The sequence below is a fragment of the Symsagittifera roscoffensis genome, chromosome 3 (assembly GCF_963678635.1).
Source record: "Symsagittifera roscoffensis chromosome 3, txSymRosc1.1, whole genome shotgun sequence".
Classification (NCBI taxonomy): domain Eukaryota; kingdom Metazoa; phylum Xenacoelomorpha; order Acoela; family Convolutidae; genus Symsagittifera; species Symsagittifera roscoffensis.
The window spans coordinates 56,180,228-56,199,596 of NC_087064.1; the positions used below are offsets into that span (position 1 = coordinate 56,180,228).

General features: G+C 35.5%; 1 protein-coding gene across 1 annotated transcript in view; it reads right to left on the bottom strand.

The window, feature by feature from the left end:
* Positions 1-355: 355 nt before the first annotated feature.
* Positions 356-19,369, bottom strand: part of LOC134842341 (programmed cell death 6-interacting protein-like) — a 74,016-nt gene continuing 55,002 nt past the window's right edge. Inside the window, exons 11-15 of the mRNA XM_063858628.1 lie at positions 12,502-12,664; positions 7,454-7,731; positions 7,158-7,252; positions 6,172-6,416; positions 356-2,136 (exon numbers count right to left, since the gene is read on the bottom strand). Of these exons, the coding sequence (XP_063714698.1) occupies positions 1,883-2,136; positions 6,172-6,416; positions 7,158-7,252; positions 7,454-7,731; positions 12,502-12,664 (1,035 nt within the window). The 3' untranslated portion in view covers positions 356-1,882. The remainder of the gene's footprint in view (positions 2,137-6,171; positions 6,417-7,157; positions 7,253-7,453; positions 7,732-12,501; positions 12,665-19,369) is intronic.

The window sequence follows — 19,369 nt, forward strand, 5'->3', positions numbered from 1 at the left end:
TATAACAAAAAGCGATCCAGATATTCAAATTGAACCTACCATATATTGTATTATATCAACCAATGTTGATACTTTTTCATTCCGCTGAAAATCCAGAAAGCTGAAGTACATTTTTGGAAATATCAGTCTTCAAAATTTTACAATTTGAAGAAGACTGATATTCACAATTTCTTTTCAGTGCCATTTACAATTTCTATTCAATAGTAGTGTTTATAATCCTTTCAACAAAGGAATTGGACTGAAAAAAAGCATCCAAAATCAAACCGCGAACTATGTGATATGAGCGTTAAAAAATAATCTCTACCTTTTTACGTATCTTCACTGCGTTCCTTGACACTTAAGCAAAGAAAAACAGTTAAACAAAATAATTCAATTTTAACCGAACTCTAGAAAACACCCAAGATGTCCCGCGTACATTTTTAGTGATCTATGATGTTAGCTTACGACTGTTTACTTTCCACTATCTCGGACGGATCTTTCGTCATTCGAGAATTCCGCGAGGTGACAAGTCTCCCTCACTTAATCACAATGATGAGCTTTGATTGAGAGTTTTTGCAGAAAAATAATTTATTATTTTCAAAGTTAACTATGGTGTTTTATCAAGTTTATCGAAAGAAATTAAGGTGAGGCTATGCAATGTTTATATAAATAGGTCGAAACTAGATAGCATGACGAACAGACTGAGTACTTTCTCTGAAACTGCCCGATTAGTTAGCTCCACGTTGAAATCTCAATAATTCAAAGGCATTAATAATCTTTTTATTCAATTCGATTCTAAAATGAACTGTCACGGATATATTATACACTCAGCAATTTTGGTTGCTTCAGAACCAAATTTATTCACATTTTACTTTTAGAAATTTTCGAGTTAGTATCATTATGCACAAATAGACCAATCGATATTTAATATTCAACGCAAAAATATCAATAGCAATTCAGTGAAACTTGATCAGGCAGAGATATAATTTCACAGCAATAAATTCGATTCCATTTACCTGCTTCAACCATCTTCGTCTCAAATAATTAAATCTGCCACAACTACAAGCCTATCAGGAATGATTCGGCCATTATTACTAGCGAAATACGCCTTTCTGAGACGCAAAAATTGACGTTTTTCTACTTCGTGAAATCCGTACTTCAACAAGGTAACACGACTACATGTGGGGTAAATGGACAGACCCTAATTTGAGGTTCTCTTCTCATCTTGCCTCAAAAATTGTTGTGGTTAAACTTTCACCCGTTGTGAAAAGGAGGGCTGTTACGTCCGCTAAACAATCTTGTACCCGTTCAGCATAATCCGATCCCCAAAAAAAGAACGAGAGCTTTGCAACATTTTTTTATTTTCTTTCGCATGGAAACTGGGATTGCCACAAATTACTTGACTCAAAATTGGCTGAAGGTCGAGCTGTTAATTTCATTTCCTATATAGCCAAGATTTTCAATTGCATTTTTAGCAATATCACCGAGAACAATATTTCCAAGATTTAAGATATTTCGATTTAAAGCTATTTATTTCGCAAGTAAATCTGGTTATTCTAAGCTTAAACAGAGAACTTTGTATTTAAAGCATATGGAAAAACTGAAAAAAGCATTTCTCGTCAAATTATCAACAATCGCATTTAGCAACATACAAGGCTCCTTACATTTCCTCCCGCTGGAAAACAAATTATTGTTTGGTTTAAAGCAATAATGAACGTGAGATTTTATGGAGCTGCATTTTCCGATAAAAGAACTTGGGTATTTACTCTAAAGTAGGCGCGGGAAGAAAAAGAAAGACTATTTAAAAATTTCAAGGTTTTAGCACTGATAAAAGTCCATGAATGGATGAATGACTGGGGAAGATCGAAACTATACATATAACTACAATTCATCTCAGAGTTCTTTACTGTTGGGGCTGCTGCTGTTGTGGATATCCGGCAGGCCACTGGTTCATTCCAGGAGCCTGCGGAGCTTGTCCGTAAGGGTTGTACATGTTGGGTTGGTAGGGGTTGTGTTGACCGTAGGGCGCAGTAGGCATCATTGGTTGCTGTGGGTAAGGATACCCCCCTCCTTGGGGCATCTGTCCATGTTGAGGGGGCATTTGACCTCCATAAACTGGCTGGGGATAACCACCCGCATATGGGTTACCATAGGGCACTTAAACATTGATCAATTCTTAAGTCACTTGGTGAACGTTTTTTTCGGGGTGATATCAGTTGAGGCGGAGAAATTTTAAATATGACTTCAAAAACTCATGTAACTCGCATTTTTTGCGGTAACTCCAATTTTGTATTGCAGAAACCACAGCTTGGTTTCAAAATTTAACTTACAAACGCTTTTTTTCGCGCCACTTGCAAAATTTTTTTATATCAGAGTAATTTGCCTTCCATTTGATATTATGAATTTGAAAAAATGGAAATTTAAACCGCGAAAAAAATTGTTCTCGCATGACCAAATAAAAACGCTTTTTGTGGCAAAACCTTCTTTTTCGTCCATTAATATTTTATTTTGCGATTCACTTTGAGGTAATCGGAATTTTTTTGTATAAAAAAACAACAACTGTTGTAAGACCATTTGAACTAGGCTTAGAAAAAACGGCCTTGCTTTTATAAACTAATCCATTACTATGCTTCTGCTAAAATCTTGCCTATTAGCCTGAGCTGAAAACAATTTCCTTTTTTAATATTCTTCGGTCACAAAAAAATAAAAGAACTTCATGTCTTCGTGGTTTTCTTAAAAAATTTTTCCGTATCAGAATTAACCGTGCTACAATCAAATCACGTACCTGTATCAACAAACGAGAGAAAGGGGCAAAGTAAACAAAATAAAAAGTGCTGCAGGCAAAATAATGGTCTATTGTTGCTATTAAGAGTCCTCACTACTCCAACTACATATCAACAATCGAAAAAAGTGAGTTGACGAAAGTAGTGTCTTATAATCGTATAACCCGAATATCGTACAATATACAAATGTATTTTTAGTTTTCTTATTCTGGCTTTGATTTTAAAAAACTTGAAATTGTAAAACTCACGAGATCGAAATCCCAATTCAATTATATCAACCGGTCAAGTCTTTTTATATCGTTTTTGCTGTAAGATTGTTTTCTTCCGGAAAATTACACAGAGGCGACGCTGCACTTCGCAAACACAAGAGAGAACACGAAAAAAAATCAGCTCTATAAGGTGCAATAAGAAAAGTGGAAATAAGCCTCGAACAAGTAAAAACTCGGCGAGGTCTCGGATTCGATCTGCGACCCACGGTTACCTGGAGAAAATGAGTCTCACGAACTAACCACGGACTCTTAAGTAATCACAAACAGTAGCCTCAAATAACTCAGAGACAGATGCTATGAAATTTCCAATGCTACAGATCGTGATTATAGCAAGTTGTACAAAAAACGAACACTTTTGCTCCCAAATAATGAAAACTTTTATTTGCGAGTGAACTCGAGTGAATGAAATCAAAGTGAATGATTTCTTGGGAGTGAAATGAACTCAAAGACTTGAACTACTCTTTATCTTGGACTTGAACCATCTTTTAAATCAATCAACCCCGCAGTACTCATAAATAATTTTAGTCACACTAAAAACTGCCAATTATCGTTTCCGTATAATCGTATAAATCTTGTCACTTGTACTATCTGATCGCATACCATGACCAGCAGACAGTTGGCAAAGAGTCAATGAACGCAAGAAACCAGAAAAACAAGTCCAATTTGTTGTTTTTTAAATCTCTACTTTTGAACTTCGAAAATAGATGACCTTAAGGCTCTTTGAATTTCCAGAACAATGTATGATTGATTTTTTTTCAAGGAATTAATCATATTTGAGAAAACTGGATCACTGAATAAATTTTTTGTTTAGCTGAGAAATCTGATAACTAAAATTCACTTGCAAAATATAGCCAATTGCAAAAGAGTCAATGAACGCAAGTAAACAAAAAAATACTATTTGTTTTTTTTTTCATTTCCAAGAAAAAAAATAGATTGCCTTAAAACTCTTTGAATTTCCAGAAACACATATGACCCTTTTTGATAAAACCCCAATTTGAGAAAACTGGATCAATGGGTGAAGTTTTTATTGCGCTGGGAAATCTGATAAACAAATTCTATTTTCGAAGTCGATCACGTTTTCCGTGACTTTTACTCTTTTGCTGTTAGATAACCGAGTTTGCATTCATGCTACACAGAGGCGAAGCTGCTCTTCGCGAACACAAGCAAGGAAAATGCAAGAAAAGAGCTCTAAATAGGCAAAACATATAGAAATAAGAAAAAGATTAAGAAAAAACAGCTTGAAATTTTTGGTTGCAATTAGGAGTATTACGTTCTCACATCTACTCAACGACCGCTTGTAATTTTACTAACACTAGCCACCAACAAAGCCGCTACAGCTTCTATCAAACTGCCAATATTTAATGCAGCAAAAAAAACCGACCAAAAAAAATTATTCAAATAATCCGGATCTGAAAATCCAACCTGCTGATTAGAAGCCTCACGTCCTCGCATCTGCGCCAAGTTCGCCTGCAAGAAAACTAAAGGCCCAGCTAATGCTGAATCTACCTGTTCTAATATTTTTAATCATATATTGAACAGATATGGAAGAGCGCAACTTTCCAAGATTCAAAAAAATGGACTTTACGCTAAGCCTTTGTGTTTCTCTGCTCAAGTAGGGAATTAATCACTTAGTTAAAGAGAAACACTAATACTCGCTCTTTCAGGTGATCTCAGATTTGGCTGGGTAGCTTTCGAAAAAAAAAGTCAAAAAAATTCTAAAAATCGTTAACTTTTCGTTCCTACATCCAAAAATATTTATCAAATTAAGCACGGCAATAGCCTCTGCTTTCCACACCCTGATTTATAGATTGAAGATTTCCACAACCTGACTTTTTTACATTGAGTCGTTAATATCAGATTTGAATAAATTTTCGAGAATAATACGAAATTTCTTTTAAAAAGTTTAAAATTTGAGAAGGTATTTTTCCGAAGTCCATAACAGCTTTCTGTATAAACAAAACACGGTAAAACAGTTTACGAAAGGAACATCCAAGTGCCATGTTAGTTTTGTTGAACTATCAACCTCAAAATCGACAGGTCAGTTTTTGAAAAAAGATTATATTTCGAAAAAATTTTCCAAGGCCATATTTTCTTTCAAAAGGGAGGGCATAGCCGCTTGCGCAGCTAAAATCTGCATAATTAAAAATTTTTTTGGTTCGACCCTTAATCTCCGATTTGGCATGGTAATCTCCAATTTTGGGAAAAGTCAAAAAGTTTTAAAATTTAACCAAAATGACAAAAAATGGTCTGTTTGAAGCCATAACTTTTTCCACTTAATTTTGTTAATAGTCGCCTGAGAAGATATATCCCGTAAGTTGTTCTCTTGATTGAAACCTTCATCTTTGATTTGTGCATTCATGTTTGGGAAAAAGAAAAAAATCAAAACAAGTAGGCCAAAAATCCCCTACTGAAACTTTCGAAGGCTGTAGAACGTGAGCCACAATGAAAAGAGACTAGCGAAATATGCAGGCACACAGAGCAGCCAGTTTTTCCTTTTATACCATATTTTAAGTGCAAAAAAATTTCCTAAGCGTTGCAAAAAAAACGAAAAAGAATAAACCCCCTACACTTTCATTATACATGTTTTTTTTTCAAATAGGACATAACACTAGCCAAAAACAAAGCAGCAACATATGTAATCAAATTATTTATGCTCAAACAAGCTTGAAGATAACTAAAATGAAAAATAAGAAAAAGTAGACATAAGCCTCGAATTAGCAGAAAATCGGCTACGTCTGAGATTCGAACGTGCGACCAGGAAACTAAAAGTAACACACATTAAACACTCAGCCAAAGAGGCTTAATAGTAGATTGAAGACAGAAGACTAAAGACTAGCCAGAAAAAAAGCAGAGAACAGATGCTTTGCAATTTCCAATGCTACAGTGAAATTTCCAAATAATTGAATACTTTTAATAAACTTTTTTATTTGCGAGTTAGGTTAGAAAAAAAAGAAGGTTCGTAATAACACACTAAGCTGACGCTAGTGCAAACACCGAAAGTCGAAGACTTTTCCTAAAACAACGGAAAAAATCATAGCAACCTTTATAAGAGTCTGAACTACCATCATCGACTCTCAATAATTTGTTTTTGTATATAAATTATAACTTGAACACCTGATTGAAAAAGCACTTGTACTTACTCTGGTGCGTCATGGGCATGTAGGGGTTGTAACTGGGCATGGGGGTAGGGTTAGAGTATAGCGGCTGCTGCACATTGGGCGCGAAAGGGGTCTGGCCAGGTGCCGATGGGGCTGCCGTGGATTGGGTGGGCGCAGAATTACTTGAAGCGGAGCCGGTGGTGGAACCTGAGGCAGCGGGGATGTTGGAGTGGTAGGAGGGAGCATCCGGCTGACCTGCAGTTTTAGTGGCATTCGAAGTGATGTCCCTATAACCAAATAAAAAATATTGGAATTTTCAAAGCGTTTCGTTCTCGTCAGATTGCTTGAGAGATCAGAAAGAAACTTGTCAGAAGGAAACAGAAACACACTTAACTAGGGGATTGAGGCCTACAACATTCCTATAAATTTCGATTCAGATCCAGTTTTTCGATGCAACAAATGGCGTCGCCCAAATTGTTTATGGTTAACAATGACATCGAAAAAACATCTGAAAAGCTATCCGCAATAACCATAAGACCAAAAAGCAAACATAGCCAACAAACAGTTGGAAAAAAAATCAATGATCGCAAAGAAATACAAAAAACTGACTTGTTTTTTTTTTTGAAAAATTTTCGAATTTCAAAAAAAAACATTATCTCAAAACTCTTTGAATTTCAAGAACTATTTATCATTGGCTTTTTTGATACAATTAACTCAAACTGAGAAAACTGGAGTGTTCGGTAAAATTTTTGTTCCGCTAGGAAATCATAAATTAAATTCCACTTTGGAAACTAGAAATCAATCACATTTTTTCGCGCCTCTTTCACGTTTGTAATTGGATAGCCCAATTTGACTGCCTCTTAGCAGATGAATTTCATGAATGCAATGAAATGTTTGACCGCACTCCAGTAGTTATAAGAGCATTTTAAGACTTTTCCTGAAAAGAAAACGAAATAAAATCATCACGACCTATATAAGAGTCCAAGTTTAATCGACTCTTGGAAAAACGGAAATTACTTAAGACTCACTTGAGGAGATCTTCTTTTTCTGTGCTGCGCGCGAACACGAAGTCGTTCACTTTACTCTGATGTGTGAGCAGGATCTCCGTCAAGTCTCCATAGAACTAAACACGTATATATATATATTTTCGATTTTATCATTCGTACTAGCCTGGACTCAACATGGAATTAGATTCTCGATCTACACTTCAATTTAAGCGATAAATTGCTGCATTCAAAAGCATACCCAACAGCCATTTGACGTACTATTACTGAACATGAGAAACAAAATAAAAAACACCCGAATTGACAATAAATTAACCAACCTTCTGTCCTTCTCGCAGATGATTAACCAGGGTCTCAAACGCATCATAAGCCTGTGCTAGTTTCTTCAGGAACTCGTCTCTCACTTCGTTGTTGCCGGAGCTCAACTGAGAGAACTTGCAGTGAACAGTCTGGATTTGTTCTAAAACTTTCTCCTGTTTCAAAAATGTCTCGCCCAAGTCAGTCCTTGCGTCTCCGAACATCTCGTTTAGAACAGTCTCAGTGACTGCCGGTGCATTGACAGTGCCTTCAGCGGTCATTTCAGATAAAAATTTAGCTTCTAAACAGAGCATATCAAAATAGGTCTAAAACTGGATGAATTGGAGACAACCAAACCAAAACAAAACTTATTTACAGAGTGCTACTCAAACCCACACGTAGATTCGTGTACTAGAATTTTCAGCTTGATATACTCTTTAGCCTTGGATTGCTCTGGTGCCTTATACCGCTCGGCCATCCTGCCTTCGCAATCATGTTACAACCGAAAACGAAAAAAATGATTGACAATTTTTGAAAACATTTTCAACTTTTGAACAAAAAATATATCAAATTAGAGCTCTTCAAATTTCAATCCAAAATGTTTATGACGGATTCTTTTTTCAACAAAAAAAATCCCATTTCCAGAAACTTGAATCTGTTTTGTTTTTTTTTCCGCTGGGAATTCAGAAAAATTAAAATCCATTTTCGAAACTAGAAGTCATTCACGTTTTTCGAGTACCTTCAAACTTTTGCTGTTCGATAGTGGAATTTGCCTGCCTTTTAACAAAATAATTGAGCAGAACTTACAAAAAAATGAAAATCAAGGAGCAAAACTGAAAAAAAAATCACTATCTATATAAGTGACAATCAATACGTTCTTTTCACTTAGAAACTTTCATTTTTTCAAACCGATTCTTGCTATGAAAACCTTTGAAGTTCTCCACCTCGAAAAAATTCTAAATCCTGATCTATGTAAAGCTGCATTTGTGTATTGACGAAATTTTAGTTAGTTCAGATTATTACAATTTAGGAACCCGCCGTTTAGTAATAAATTTAAATGAGAGCAAATGCATTGGTTGGAATTTGCGCATTTTCATATTTTCAGAAATGCAATTGAAGAATTGTCTGTAGTGTCATCTAAATGTCTCATCAAAAACAACTGTCATTGTTGTGGCCTCGTCTCCTTCAAGGGCAGCAATTTTTTTATCATGATAATCCTTCAGCTGCGAAGGAGATGAAGGTTTGTTTGAGGTGGCTTCGTCTCGTCCATAGCCCAGTGTCGTTGGCCCCTAACGGGATATTTAGGGTATACAATATAAACGGGTTACCTGAACGTAGTTTTGTCACTGGAAGTCGTTACAATGGTACTCTCGTTTAGTTGTGCTGTTTTGAGGGCAGCATCCCCGTCATACTAACTATTTGGTTAGTTAAGCTCTCCTTTTCTAATTTTCGTTGCGAGCTGAGGAAGCTCAACTACACGGGGGGTGGCGTCAGTCCAGAGACTGAGGACATCTAAATCTGTCGGTCTGTTTCGACAGTTAAACAAACGATTGACTTTATGAGCTGAGGGCCTTGTGAAACTAGGGATTTTAAGGTTTATACTACTCCGGCAAGGGAGAGTATCCTGATCGGATCTGCGCAAGTTTGCACCTGACTTTACGATCGAGCTTATGTTCACTAGCGTCTTTTTCAGGTGGAAATGAGTAAGGTACTTTGTAAGGGTAGTTCTCAATGCAATTTTTGAGGTTTTATTATAGAGATGCTCGAAGCTCTTTTTACAAAGTGTATGATTACTTTGCGCTGTGTTTGGGAAAAGAGAGGCGATGTCTCGTTGAAACAAAGTTTGTAGTTTTGGCTTGAGCGTTTTCGTATTACTAACTAATTCTCACTATCCGCTCGACTGGGAAGATGTCTGTCAAGTTGAAGCTGTTTTGAGTCTTTCGCTGCGCTCACGCACCTTGAGAACCTCTTTTTCATTGTGCAGGTGTTATATATTTGTCATTCTCACACAACCGGTGACAGTTCTCAGCGCATCATTTAGTCTCACTTGCACCTTCTTCCAGTTTAAGGCAATGAGGCTGGATGACCATATTGGTTCTTTGTAGCTCATAACATGACTGATGGACTTGTATGAAATCGATGAGGTCCCTTTACTGCAGTTTCAATTAGTGCTGGCTAGTTTTTCAAAGCATTTTTCCATGATTGTAATCAGGAACAGATATTTTATGTATGCTCTCTGATAATAAGCATGTTGTTAAATGTGACAGCCAGGAATGTAAGAAATTTGGATAATTTTAGGAGATAACCCCTAATATCAACCTTAGTTTTAAACCTCACTTCGGTAGACCATGTATTAATAAATAGGCCATAGAATTATCATCAAGATAGGTTAAGATGTCTATTTATGAGCCATGTTTGTAGGTGATCCATGTATGCGTTCATGGGAATGTGTGGTACCGATGCATTGGGCCCAGATATAAGAAGGGTACTGTCATCTGCAAAGAAGATTGAAATAATGTTGTCACTAGTGTGGCATTACGTTTGCTTGTTGCCTGATTTCTAATCGACTTTGAGTGAAGCGGCCTCGTAAATATGACAGCAGCCATCGTTTAGTGCTCTTAATGAGAAAAACTAAGTACAAGAACTCGGTGGTTAACCGTATCAATTGCAGTGTGAGATCTAGAGCAACAAGCTGCGTTCTATGACAGGTTTTGTTTTTGTTAAGACCGTTATTTTGGGTTGCTACACTTTAACGCAGTAAATATCGACCGTACTTTACTGAAGCAATGCTGATGGTTAGCCAGTTCGATTCACTGGTTCAGTTTGTGTAGGAGTGGTTTTCTATGAAATCCATTATGAGCGCTTATTGTCTTGTATCGTATTAGTTATTTTATGATTGAGGACTAGGATGTTGGGGTGACTGAGTGTTCTTGTTGTAAATTGTCTCCTTCATTCATTATTCTTAGTACCTCTTTTGAGAATTTAGGGGTTATTTCACGATTGCAGACCGGTGGAATGTTTTGCAACGCGGCTTTGTTGATGATCCTTTAACACATTACCCGCGAACAGTACTTTTAGAAACAATTGTTCTCTTTCCTCACGAAATTTTAACCAGAATTCTTTCCTGAAATGAATGTAGGAGCGTTTCGTCTCTGCTTTCAAACTCTCAATGTCGCAGGTGATGTTTGAGGGATAGGTTTAAGGTGATGAGGACTTGAAATGAGTCAGGTTCGAGTTCTTTGTATTTGTGACCAGATCTTGTGCAACGAGCGTAATGATTGGCGAGCCTGAACAAATGTTGATGACCGGCTTGAAAATTTTTCATTTAAGAATATGAAGTCTGATTCTCCAATTTTAACTGCAAACTTATCATCTCTTGGATCTGAGTTTATGTGAGTACCAGAGCTCATTGTATGCGTTAATGTCGCCATTAATGAACGTTTTTCTCAACGATGAATGCAAGATCTCCGCCTCTGCCACGCTCATTAGGGCGGTTGGTGGCCACTATCTGATACCCAAGAGGATTTTAACCGCCACAGTAAGATTTCTTTCTTGTATAGCTGCTATTTTGAACTAGCGGATAATGAAAATTGTGGATTCTTTGGTGGTGGACTGGTTGCGCAGTGGGTATATAAGGTGGTCGACACCACGTGCAGTCTCGGCACAAAAAGTTGCTATCGCTGTTACTAACGGATTTGAATTTGCCATATTTGAGGTCTGCCCCAATTACGTAGTGGCATCACACGCTAAACTGAGTGCTTTTGATTTGTTGATTGCACATAGTTTAAGCTTCAGGTCCGGGGTTTGTTTCCATCCCTGCAACGAACAAAAGCAAGGCGGCTATGATTCCGGTCAAGAAGTTCTTCAGGATCAGTGGGGATGGTTTGTGCTGCTCCTTATTTAAAAACCCGCTGTTTGACGTTGGAGACATTGAGGAATTTGATAGGTCATGCACTCGTGTTGACACGAGTATCTTTCTGCCACTGAAAGGCGCCCACCTCCAGAACCAAGAAACAGTAGTCATTTTATTTGACGGAAACTTAAATAATTTGCCATTCAAATTTGAACAAACTTTCCCATTGTTTCGGCGACCTGATAAGGTCTTGATTGATTCCGCCGTAAATCAACATTTTAATTCTTCAGTCAAACCAGATGCACTTGCATTTGCTTGGCTGAAATACTCCAATCAGATTTAAGGAACAGCTCAAAAATTTTTGTTGACGGCTTTTTTGAAAGATTTATAACTTAGCCGAACTGATCAGTTCAAATGTAATTTTTATGCCAGTAATTCAAAATAAATTTAAATTTGGATCTCTAGGGCAAAGTAGTTTGACTAACCCCATACATTCTCAAACAGACACGCCAGTTCGGCTATGTTGGAAATAGGCTTAATACATTAGTACTAATCAATCAAACTCCTTCAGTGTTTTCGTTCAATGCTTTTTAATTAGAGTTCACAATTCACAAAACTTGGGCAGAATAACTAAAAAGACATCTGATACTTCTACAAGTTGATTTTTGACGGCTTATCTTCAAATTGAGAGTTACAAAAACTATTTATGTAAGGCTACACTATGGAAAAAAACGGCTCTTTTGACGCATATGCCCAAGTGTGAAAAATCACTCCTGGAATTTTTGTTCAAATATCCTGATTAAAATTACTCTGAAGCAAAAGATACTTGGTCTCCATAGGTAACTGTTAAAACACTGGCTACATCATAAAGTATCATAGCAATATAACATTCATGTTTATACATGAATATGGCGGAAAACAAACCTCTTTTTTTGTCAATTTTCGACCGATATGATTTTTGCCTTTGCGAGGACAATTAATTGCGAGATTAAACTGGATGTTTGAGCTTACACAGCCCAAAAAAATTACAAAAAAAATATACATGTAGGCATCATGAAAAGTTGAAACCAATATTCGAAATATTTGGGTATTTATTTGATTCCAAGCAAACAGGTGCGATCATACTATTTTTCTTTTGCAAATTGGGCTTGTGGAGTGAAAAAGAAACGCAAATTTAAATTGAACGCTTTGCTTTATCTGCTTCCATCATTGACTAACTGATGGTGTCTGGACTGGAGTTAGCCTGCAGTTTCTCCTCTATTCTAGACCTCTGCACCTTCACCGAGTCCACCTCCTTCATTAATTCCCTCAACTGTTGTGCCTCAGCGGACTTTGTAGCGTCAGTATTTTGCGCGGTCGGCAACTTGCCCTCAATCTCCGCCTGAAAAAGAGGTTTCCAAAACAGGGTACTTGAAACATTATACATAGTATATTAGATTAATCGCAAAAAAAAGCTTACGCTTTTTATCAGTAACGTTGTGCAAGAAATGAAAAAATCTCAATCACAAGGACTCTAATTCCTCCGACTTTATGTCTTACTTCGCGCTTTCATCTTCAGAGTGAATCGCTTACCAAAACTAGCTAACCGCTACTTATCAATAGAGGTTGTGTAAGAACTGGAAAAACAAAAAAATGAATTTCCTTAATCTGACATGATGCATGAATTCGCATTTCTCATCTTCGGAATCTATGGTTTACAAAAACTAGGGAACCGCTATTTATCCAGAGAGCTTGTGAAAGAATTTCAAAAATCAAAAACGATAGGACAGTAAATTCTCTAATTTAATGCAATAATTCGCACTTTCATTTTCAGAGTGAATCGTTTACCAAAACTAGCAAACCGCTACTTATCAATAGAGGTTGTGTAAGAAGTGAAAAATCAAAACCACAAGGACTGTAACTCCTCTGACTGAATACATTAATTCGCACTTTTGTCTTCGGAATGAATAATTTACCAAAACTAGCTAACCACTACTTATCAATAGAGGTTGTGTAAGATTTAGAAAAGTAAAAAAAAAATGAATTTCCATACTCTGACTTGATGCATGAATTATCAATTTTCGTCTTCGGAATTTATGGTTTACCAAAACTAGAGAACCGCTATTTATCCAGAGAGCTTGTGAAAGAATTGCAAAAATCAAAAACACTAGGACTGTAAATTCTCTAACTTAATGCAAAAATTCGCACTTTCATTTTCAGAGTGAAACGTTTACCAAAACTAGCAAACCGCTACTTATCAATAGAGGTTCTGTAAGAAATGAAAAAACAAAACCACAAGAAACTAACTCCTCTGACTTAATGCATTAATTCGCAATTTTATCGTCAGAACGAATATTTACCAAAACTAGCTAACCACTACTTATCAATAGTGAATGTGTAAGAACTGGAGAAGAAAAAAAAATGAATTTCCTTATTCTGACTTGATGCATGAATTCGCATTTTTCATCTTCGGAATTTATCGTTTACCAAAACTAGGGAACCGCTATTTATCCAGGAAGCTTGTGGAATAATTGCAAAAATCAAAAACACTAGGACAGTAAAGTCTCTAATTTAATGCAACAATTCGCATTTTCATCTTCAGAGAGAATCGTTTACCAAAACTAGCTAACCGCTACTTATCGATAGAGGTTGTGTAAGAAAAGAAAAACCGAAACTACAACGACTGTAACTCCTCTGACTTGATGCATTATTTGGCAATTTTATCTTCAGGACGAATAATTTACCAAAACTAGCTAACCACTCTTTATCAATAGAGGTTGTGTGAGAGCTGGAAAAGTAAAAAAAAATGAATTTCCTTATTGACTTGATTCATGAATTCGCATTTTTCATCTTCGGAATTTATGGTTTACCAAAACTAGTGAACCGCTATTTATCCAGAAAGCTTGCGGAAGAATTGCAAAAATCAAAAAATACTAGGACTGTAAATTCTCTAATTTGATGCAATAATTCGAACTTTTATCTTCAGAGTGAATCAGTTACCAAAACTAGCTAACCGCTGATTATCAATAGAGGTTGTTTAAGAAGTGAAAAATCAAAACCACAAGGACTGTAACTCCTGACTTAATTCATTAATTCGCAATTTTATCTTCAGAACGAATATTTTACCAAAACTAGCTAACCACTACTTAACAATAGAGGTTGTGTAAGAACTGGAAAAGTAAAAAAAATGAATTTCCTTGTTGACTTGATGCATGAATTCACATTTTTCATCTTCGGAATTTATGATTTACCAAAACTAGGGAGCCGCTATTTATACAGAGAACTTGTGGAAAAATTGCAAAAATCAAAAACACTAGGACTATAAACTCTCTAATTTAAAGCAATAATTCGCACTTTCATCTTCAGAAAGAATTGTTTACCAAAACTAGCTAACTGCTACTTATCCATAGAGGTTGTGAAAGAAGTGAAAAATCAAAACCACAAGGACTGTAACTCCTCTGACTTAATGCATTAATTTGCACTTTTGTCTTTGGAATGAATAATTTACCAAAAACTAGCTAACCACTATCTATCAATAGAGGTTGTGTAAGAATTGGAAAAGTAACAAAAATGAATTCCTTACTCTGACTTGATGCATGAATTATCATTTTTCATCTTCGGAATTTATGGTTTACCAAAACTAGGGAGCCGCTATTTATACAGAGAACTTGTGGAAAAATTGCAAAAATCAAAAACACTAGGACAGTAAAGTCTCTTATTTAATGAAATAATTCGCACTTTCATCTTCAGTGTGAATCGTTTACCAACATTAGCTAACCGCTACTTATCAATGGAGTTTTTCTACGAAATGAAAAATCAAAACCACAAGGACTGTAACTCTTCTGACTTAATGCGTTAATTCGCACTTTTGTCTTCGGAATGAATAATTTACCAAAACTAGCTAACCACTATTTATCAATAGAGGTTGTGTAAGATTTGGAAAATTGAAAAAAAATGAACTTCCTTACTCTGACTTGATGCATGAATTATCAATTTTCGTCTTCGGAATTTATGGTTTCCCAAAACTAGAGAACCGCTATTTATCCAGAGGACTTGTGGAATAATTGCAAAAATCAAAAACACTAGGACAGTAAAGTCTCTAATTTACTGCAATATGTCGCACTTTCATCTTCAGAGTGAATCGTTTACCAAAATAGCTAACCGTTACTTATCAATAGAGGTTGTGTAAGAAGTGAAAAATCAAAACCACAAGGACTGTAACTCCTGACTTAATTCATTAATTCGTAATTTTATCTTCAGAACGAATAATTTACCAAAACTAGCTAACCACTACTTATCAATAGAGGTTGTGTAAGAACTGGAAAAGAAAAAAAATTTCCTTATTCTGACTTGATGCATGAATTCGCATTTCTCATCTTCGGAATCTATGGTTTACCAAAACTAGTGAGCCGCTATTTATCTAGAAAGCTTGCGGAAGAATTGCAAAATCAAAAAATACTAGGACTGTAAATTCTCTAATTTAATGCAACAATTCGCACTTTCATCTTCAGAGAGAATCGTTTACCAAAACTAGCTAACCGCTACTTATCGATAGAGGTTGTGTAAGAAATGAAAAATCAAAACCACAAGGACTGTAACTCCTGACTTAATTCATTAATTCGCAATTTTATCTTCAGAACGAATAATTTACCAAAACTAGCTAACCACTACTTATCAATAGAGGTTGTGTCAGAACTGGAAAAGTAAAAAAAAAATGAATTTCCTTATTGACTTGATGCAGAATTCGCATTTTTCATCTTCGGAATTTATGGTTTACCAAAACTAGGGGGCCGCTATTTATACAGAGAACTTGTGGAAAAATTGCAAAAATCAAAAACACTAGGACAGTAAAGTCTCTTATTTAATGCAATAATTCGCACTTTCATCTTCAGAGTGAATCGTTTACCAAAATTAGCTAACCGCTACTTATCAAAAGAGTTTTTCTAAGAAATGAAAAATCAAAACCACAAGGACTGTAACTCTTCTGACTTAATGCGTTAATTCGCACTTTTGTCTTCGGAATGAATAATTTACCAAAACTAGCTAACCACTATTTATCAATAGAGGTTGTGTAAGATTTGGAAAGTTGAAAAAAAAATGAACTTCCTTACTCTGACTTGATGCATGAATTATCAATTTTCGTCTTCGGAATTTATGGTTTACCAAAACTAGAGAACCGCTATTTATCCAGAGGACTTGTGGAATAATTGCAAAAATCAAAAACACTAGGACAGTAAAGTCTCTAATTTACTGCAATATTTCGCACTTTCATCTTCAGAGTGAATCGTTTACCAAAACTAGCTAACCGCGACTTATCAATAGAAGTTGTGTAAGAAGTGAAAAATCAAAGCCACAAGAACTGTAACTCCTCTGACTTAATTCATTAATTCGCAATTTTATCTTCAGAACGAATAATTTACCAAAACTAGCTAACCACTACTTATCAATAGAGGTTGTGTCAGAACTGGAAAATTAAAAAAAAATGAATTTCCTTATTGACTTGATGCAGAATTCGCATTTTTCATCTTCGGAATTTATGGTTTACCAAAACTAGGGAGCCGCTATTTATACAGAGAACTTGTGGAAAAATTGCAAAAATCAAAAACACTAGGACAGTAAAGTCTCTTATTTAATGCAATAATTCGCACTTTCATCTTCAGAGTGAATCGTTTACCAAAATTAGCTAACCGCTACTTATCAAAAGAGTTTTTCTAAGAAATGAAAAATCAAAACCACAAGGACTGTAACTCTTCTGACTTAATGCGTTAATTCGCACTTTTGTCTTCGGTATGAATAATTTACCAAAACTAGCTAACCACTATTTATCAAAAGAGGTTGTGTAAGATTTGGAAAATTGAAAAAAAAATGAACTTCCTTACTCTGACTTGATGCATGAATATCAATTTTCGTCTTCGGAATTTATGGTTTACCAAAACTAGAGAACCGCTATTTATCCAGAGGACTTGTGGAATAATTGCAAAAATCAAAAACACTAGGACAGTAAAGTCTCTAATTTACTGCAATAATTCGCACTTTCATATTCAGAAAGAATTGTTCACCAAAACTAGCTAACTGCTACTTATCGATAGAGGTTGTGAAAAAAGTGAAAAATCAAAAACACTAGGACAGTAAAGTCTCTAAGTTAATGCAAAAATTTGCCATTTCATCTTCAGAGTGAATCGTTTACCAAAAAGGCTAACCGTTACTTATCAATAGAGGTTGTGTAAGAAGTGAAAAATCAAAACCAAAACGACTGTAATTCCTGACTTAATTCATTAATTCGCAATTTTATCTTCAGAACGAATAATTTACCAAAACTAGCTAACCACTACTTATCAATAGAGGTTGTGTAAGAACTGGAAAAGAAAAAAAAATTCCTTATTCTGACTTGATGCATGAATTCGCATTTTTCATCTTCGGAATTTATCGTTTACCAAAACTAGGGAACCGCTATTTATCCAGGAAGCTTGTGGAATAATTGCAAAAATCAAAAACACTAGGACAGTAAAGTCTCTAATTTAATGCAACAATTCGCACTTTCATCTTCAGAGAGAATCGTTTACCAAAACTAGCTAACCGCTACTTATCGATAGAGGTTGTGTAAGAAATGAAAAATCAAAACCACAAGGACTGTAACTCCTGACTTAATTCATTAATTCGCAATTTTATCTTCAGAACGAATAATTTACCAAAACTAGCTAACCACTACTTATCAATAGAGGTTGTGTAAGAACTGGAAAAGAAAAAAAAATTCCTTATTCTGACTTGATGCATGAATTCGCATTTTTAATCTTCGGAATTTATCGTTTACCAAAACTAGGGAACCGCTATTTATCCAGGAAGCTTGTGGAATAATTGCAAAAATCAAAAACACTAGGACAGTAAAGTCTCTAATTTAATGCAACAATTCGCACTTTCATCTTCAGAGAGAATCGTTTACCAAAACTAGCTAACCGCTACTTATCGATAGAGGTTGTGTAAGAAATGAAAAATCAAAACCACAAGGACTGTAACTCCTGACTTAATTCATTAATTCGCAATTTTATCTTCAGAACGAATAATTTACCAAAACTAGCTAACCACTACTTATCAATAGAGGTTGTGTCAGAACTGGAAAAGTAAAAAAAAATGAAATTCCTTATTGACTTGATGCAGAATTCGCATTTTTCATCTTCGAAATTTATGGTTTACCAAAACTAGTGAACCGCTATTTATCCAGAAAGCTTGCGGAAGAATTGCAAAATCAAAAAATACCAGGACTGTAAATTCTCTGACTTGATGCAATAATTCGAACTTTCATCTTCAGAGTGAATCGTTTACCAAAACTAGCTAACCGCTGATTATCAATAGAGGTTGTGCAAGAAGTAAAAAATCAAAACCACAAGGACTGTAACTCCTGACTTAATTCATTAATTCGCAATTTTATCTTCAGAACGAATAATTTACCAAAACTAGCTAACCACTACTTATCAATAGAGGTTGTGTAAGAACTGGAAAAGTAAAAAAAAAGAATTTCCCTATTGACTTGATGCATGAATTCACATTTTTCATCTTCGGAATTTATGGTTTACCAAAACTAGTGAACCGCTATTTAACCAGAAAGCTTGCGGAAGAAACGCAAAAATCAAAAATACTAGGACTGTAAACTCTCTAATTTAAAGCAATAATTCGCACTTTCATATTCAGAAAGAATTGTTTACCAAAACTAGCTTAACTGTTACTTATCAATAGAGGTTGTGTCAGAACTGGAAAAGTAAAAAAAATGAATTTCCTTATTGACTTGATGCAGAATTCGCATTTTTCATCTTCGGAATTTATGGTTTACCAAAACTAGTGAACCGCTGATTATCCAGAAAGCTTGCGGAAGAATTGCAAAATCAAAAAATACTAGGACTGTAAATTCTCTAATTTGATGCAATAATTCGAACTTTCATCTTCAGAGTGAATCGTTTACCAAAACTAGCTAACCGCTGATTATCAATAGAGGTTGTGCAAGAAGTGAAAAATCAAAACCACAAGGACTGTAACTCCTGACTTAATTCATTAATTCGCAATTTTATCTTCAGAACGAATAATTTACCAAAACTAGCTAACCACTACTTATCAA